Here is a 6000-nt window from a genome sequence, read left to right as displayed (position 1 = left end):
CAAGGGGAGAAGGGATTGTACAGTTACTACACTCAACCCCCTCTTAAATGCAGTAGGAAAGAACTCGAGTCACTAAGTCATGATGGGCTGGAGAGGTGGATGCTACAACAACATCCTTGACTCCTACCAGGGAAGAGCAATTTAGAGTACTAGACTCCTGGGAGCCTATTACAGTGCAACCTAAAAATGAATCCACAGTACAAAAGCAGTATGCAAGACATTCTAGTTGTAGACCTAGTGCTAGTTGTCAAGAAAGACAAAGATACACACTCCTCATCCTATAGCATATGTACAATTTATTTAAAATACATAAAAATCTCACACTATTTATACAATCTAAATTCTAGCAATATATACAAATACAGAGTAACTACAGTACATGCTGAGGTAAGAAAGTACATTCTGGGAGAATATAGCTGAGCCATTTTTTAAAAATTACAATTTTTTGTATCAATTATTCCTATAAAGAAACCCCTCCATGTACCTCTAGTTTTACTCCACATGGGACAATGCCACAAGTTGGACAATTGTCAAGACAGGCCAAAATATGAATCTCTTATGCATCTTACATTCAGGAATGAATGAGTTAAGATTACAATACAGGCTATTTACTCCATTTTTATGCCAAATGTAATGTATGTTGGCAGATAACCCTGGCATAGTAAAAATGACTGAGCTAAAACATATTAAATTTGAGCAGATGTACATTATTTTGCTCCTGCAACATGGACATTTAACTCCGATACAAAGTGCACAGAATGAAATATGTTTTTAAAGGTAGCAAAATCAACATGAGCTGAGCTTTTCGAAACCCACAAGGAGAATTGTATATTTTTTTTAAAACAAAGTAACATCCAAATCAACTGTATTGTTCAATAAACACACCCATTAGAGGGATTTTGCATCGAGGTGTTTTTCTACTGAAGTTCAAATCTGTCTTAAAAACACAAATTAATTCAAAACCATTTAAGTGTTTACATTACCTGTTACTTGTTTGTGCTCCAACTAGTGTGGCTGGGACATAGATGTTAGACCCTGCTTTCATACAGCAGCTGCTTGATGCATTCTTTTCTTTCTCCCTTTAGCTATGCTAAGCCTCTTATTTAAAAAACAAAGTCAATTTCTTTTGGCTGAAGCTTTGAGCTTGCTTTTGACAATCCTGTAATTAAATTTGATTGGCCCTTGCCCATCATTTTTTATCCAGAAGACTAAGTTTGTCACACACATTTAAGAGCTTTAGTCTCTAAACAAATAAATACATTAAGAAAATATCACCCCACTACAGATTGTACTATCAGCAGCTGTGGGAATTTAACAATTATTTATTTCATCCTTCCATTAACAAACAATGGACTATTACAAATAAGTAATGGGGTTAGTACTTGAAACTTTCATCAGAGGGTTGATGCTTTAGACCACAGAGACTTAAAATATTCACATTTAGAGACCAAATCCTACAAAACTTAACTCATATGGGTAATTCTGTTGATGAGAGAGTTTGCAGGATCAGGCCTTAAAACACAGTGTATATAATTCCAAATGTTCACTATCACAACTGTGATTACTCTTGGTACCTCAGTAACAGGAGAAAAATAAGTTGTCACATTTTTGTAAAAACAATCTAATTTGCAGAAAGAATGAAGAAAGAAATGTACTAGGTATTACTCAAAATTTTCTAACACTTGGGATTGGCACAGTCACCTTTACCAGCATCCGTTTATATCTATATTTGGATGTTGTACAGCCGATTATACAGGCCATGGACAAAAAACAAGGCTCATTTGAATCATGTGTCCATAGAAAACTTTCTGACATTGAAGTCCATAGAACTGGGCTAATGTGTATGTAAAGGATATCACATTTATAAATTCTTTCAATATCCTCCCAGCAGTGCCATCATACTATTAAAATAAAGTTATTTAAAGAAGTTTTTCACTACTCACCCTTTCTACTTAATCAAAATAATAAGTTGTGCTTTATTTCTACAAGATAAATATGTCTGCAATTGATGAAAACAATTTGTTACTATATTTGCCATCTTAAACAGCATCCAGAGACGTTTTAATTTTCATTGGGCAAGATTAAACTAAGCTATGGCGCTTCCTATCTCAAATACATGTAGGTAGAAATAGATGAACCTCCTCTTTCAGAAGCCCATTTCGCTGTTAAATGCAGCACAGCTTTAAATAAAAATACTGCAGGGAAAGTTGAAACAATCAAGTATATAATGAATCCAATGGGTTATATAGTGACTTCTAAATCATATCACACTTTAAAACAGCTAAATTCTTTTGTTAAGATTTGGTTATTTTCATCTTTCATTCTAGTGATGCACAGTCCCATTTACAAACCTAGAGGACCAAATTTTCAACTGCGCCTGTGCCAAAAATATACCTCACACCTGCAAATGCCCTGAAGCGTACTGCATATGCACAAACCCCATCTTTTATGCAGTCATGTGCTTATGCTGGGCATACACACATGTACAGATTACACAACTTAAATTAGTCTCACTAATACTGGTTTTGTTCAACCAGTAGACAAGTATAAGTTCTTTAGAAAGTCAGCCACTCTTGTAGACCTGCAGTTTTCCTCAAAGAATGACCAAATTGTCAGCCCCATTGCAGAGGCAATTGGAGAACCTCAGAGGATTCATCTTAGGATAATTCAGTAGTCTCACTTAGTAGGAATAAACTCAAAAGTAACAATTACTAAGGATACTGATCACACTGTAAGCTCTGTTTAGAAAAAAGAATCAAGTCTGACCACACAGTGAATTAGTACAGAGATGATAAATTCTCTCTAGACAAGACCAGGGCTGAGTGACTTGGGAAGATATGGCAGAGGTAACAACTTACATAAAATCCCACCATCTGTTGGCTTTATACTTTTTTTAAAGGATGCTAAAAAATAGTAGAAAAATTGTTTCCTTTCAAAGAGCTCAATTTAGAGATTTCCAGCAACCCTGGACTGCCAATCCCACAAACAAAAAAATTTAAGATCAAGCCTACTTTCAGTAGGAGTTTTGTCCTTGAGTTCAGTTACAGCAGGAGCAGTCTCGTAAACATCAGTTTGCATTAATATTTGAGGTTGTCATTATGGGAAGCTGGATGTTGGGTACAACTACTCAAGTTGCAGCTCTCAGATGTGGATTCCAGACATTTTAAAGCTTTTTGGTATTTCAGCAACAGTACCTTCAAAGTCTAAATTCTTGTCTCTCACGCTATACAACTGTCTTTCCAAATGTACCGTTCATGCAGCATGACATATTTCCACTCAGTGAATATGAATCACTGAAGTTCATCTGTGGGAATTCTTCTCTAACGTACAGTAGTAAACTGGATGTCCATGATTTCTGAACAGGCAAGTAGTAATCATGTGTAGATACCCTCAAAGAAATGGCAGGATTGTTAGTTTCCTGACCTCAGCTATCACATCACATTTTTTTTCAACTCCATGTTACTACAACTTACAATACAAAAAAAAAGTTCAAAACTGACATTTTAAGAACTCACATTGGCCACCCCCTAGCTCATTCATGATTTAACTCAGTTCACCTCAACTCCCTGTGAAATGTGACACACTCTGTGGTACCTGATACACCAGTTCATCTGAGGAACCTGGTCCAGGCGTCCCCTTGGGTGTATCATACAGTGCATGTGCAGGTGCAGATGCAGATGCAGATGATGCGCTATCTGTCCTAGCTAAGAGTTTGTTGCACGTTCCCACTATGGGTGGAGCTTGGTTCCCTGTAGCTTTGAAAGTAGAAATAGAAGAGACACCAACAGGTGCGGTGGGATGACCTGACATGTCCATGATTATTGGGGTTGCATATTCTGGTCCAGTTACAGGTAGTGGTTCAGCATAAGCATGATAAACTTCTTGTACAGGTGAACTGTAAGGATCCACATCAGCGTAGCTTGCTTCTTGTCCTTCTTCTGGCTTAAAGGTTGATCGTTGCTGAAATGTGCCAACGATTCCCCCTACCAGTGGTTGAGCATACTCTGTGGAATGCCCCAAAAAAGAACACAATTTTACAGACAAAAATTTTCAACTCTAATATAATGGCGTTATATGAAAAAAGAAGCCCTCATTAGAAACATCGGAATTACCACACTAGATCAAGTCAATGGTCCATCTAATCCAGTATCTTGTCTCTGCCACTGCCAGATACTTTAGAGGAAGGTGCAAGAAACCCAGCAGTAGACTACTATAGTCTGAACCAGTAGCACCCCCTATAAGTTTGACAGACATTTATTATAAGATCCTAATTTCACTTGCTTTATAACTGCCAAACTTCACGTGTTTGGGCTGAAAATTTCCCATGCTGGGTGTCTGCCTCAGTCGGAGCTAAGTTTCAGTGAAACTGTTCAGCTGTTTGCAAGACCCTGATGTCATAGATGTGGTTTTTGCCATCCCATAAAAAAATAAAAGAGTTTATATGTGCTCAGTAAAGTCTTGTTAGATTGTGAGGTTCAGAACAGATACTAGGCTTGTCTGGGCAAGGAACCTGAGAGTAGGACAGACTGGCATGAGAAGGCCTGGGACTGGGACCCATGGTAGGGGAAGACTGGGAATAAAGAGTGTAGCAGCATGGAGACATCAAAGGGTGGGGGAAAGACTAGGATGGGGAAACAGGCAGATGGGTCTGTGCCCACTAGAGCATACTCTACATTAAATCTAGGATTCCCAAATATCTACACTGCTCTGCCGTCAGCAAATAGCTGTGAAACCCACTGGAAAAAATCTCTCTCTCATTCCCCTCTAGTGCTGGTCCACAAAGAGGATAGACCCTACTACTGCTATCAGGTCACTGTTAGCTCAAGCAGTGGAGGTCGGTGTTGTGGAGGTAAGGTTTCCCACCCTGCTGCTAAAGGTCAATAGAATTCCACATGATGCAATTTCTGGGGAGGGGGGTTCAGTTTGCCTATTAAAAAACTTAGAGCAGGTCTACCCTTAAAACACTGCAGTGGCACAGCTGCATTGGTGTAGCTGCACTGTAGTTCTTTAGTGAAGACACTGCTGGTTAATCCACCTCTGTGAGAGTCAATAGCTATATCAATGGGAGAAGCCCTCCCATTGACATCGGGTGGTATAACTGCATGGCTGAGAGTGCAGATATTTCACACCCCTAAGCAATGTTTTTATAGTGGTATGAGTTAAAAATATAGACCTGGCCTCAGGAAGTTACACACACAAAGTTAAGCGAGTATTAAGGTTGCAAAATCAGATAATTAGGATATGCCAGAATTAAGGTTGCCTTTAAATGAATGAATAAATAAATATGAAGACAGAACAATGGGGAGATAAAAACTGGTAGGAGGGAAACTAGGATGGAGGAACATACCAAAGTAAAGTCTTGTGCTCTATCTCAGCACAAACAATAGGAGATGAGGGGTAAAACCAGATTTCAGCAATAGCAAATGCATGCAGTATAAATCATTTCACATACTAAGCCAAAATACATGGTCCACAACAAAATACAGGTACCTGCAGACTGTGTCTGTAACATGGTTGGGACTTCTCTTGGTCTCAGGTGATTGACTTCACTGCTGCTATAGCGAACAGGGGTTTCTTCATGCTCTGCTGACTTGGCAGGGAGAAACTGCTTCATTCCTTTCCACCATCCTTCATCAAGATTTTAGAAATAAGAGAATGTAGGAACTTACAACAATACATAATAAAAAGTGAGTGGTAATTCATACATATAAGTTATTAAAGATGCTAAAAGTATAACACACCTTTCTTAGCCTCTGTGAAAATGTGTTTTGGGTTGGGTTTTTTTGTAATGACAGGTCAAGAAATCAGTTATCACTATAAACAGAACACCTGGAGCATATAGGATAGTTTATCAGACAACCATAAAATTACATTTTTGAAGTTATTCATGTCCAACAAGTCTGCCTGACAAAAGATAGCAGGCTCAGTAATAAGGTTTCCACTCCAATTTTGAACTTACATCATTTCCAAAGTAACTGGGGACAGAATGGTGAATCTAAC

At 38.3% G+C, this 6000-nt stretch overlaps 1 protein-coding gene across 1 annotated transcript in view; it reads right to left on the bottom strand.

Moving 5' to 3' along the window:
• Window positions 1–276: 276 nt before the first annotated feature.
• Window positions 277–6000, bottom strand: part of DCBLD2 (discoidin, CUB and LCCL domain containing 2) — an 80780-nt gene continuing 75056 nt past the window's right edge. The window contains exons 14-15 of the mRNA XM_067546139.1: window positions 5491–5628; window positions 277–4004 (exon numbers count right to left, since the gene is read on the bottom strand). Coding sequence (XP_067402240.1) covers window positions 3559–4004; window positions 5491–5628 — 584 coding nt within the window. The 3' untranslated portion in view covers window positions 277–3558. The remainder of the gene's footprint in view (window positions 4005–5490; window positions 5629–6000) is intronic.

The sequence above is a fragment of the Emydura macquarii genome, unplaced genomic scaffold (assembly GCF_026122565.2).
Source record: "Emydura macquarii macquarii isolate MOO-44397 ecotype Brisbane River unplaced genomic scaffold, CSIRO-AGI_Emac_v2 contig_1119, whole genome shotgun sequence".
Taxonomy (NCBI): Eukaryota; Metazoa; Chordata; order Testudines; family Chelidae; genus Emydura; species Emydura macquarii.
The sequence above is the reverse complement of the archived record's forward strand: the minus strand, read 5'-3'. Positions and strand labels throughout refer to the sequence as shown.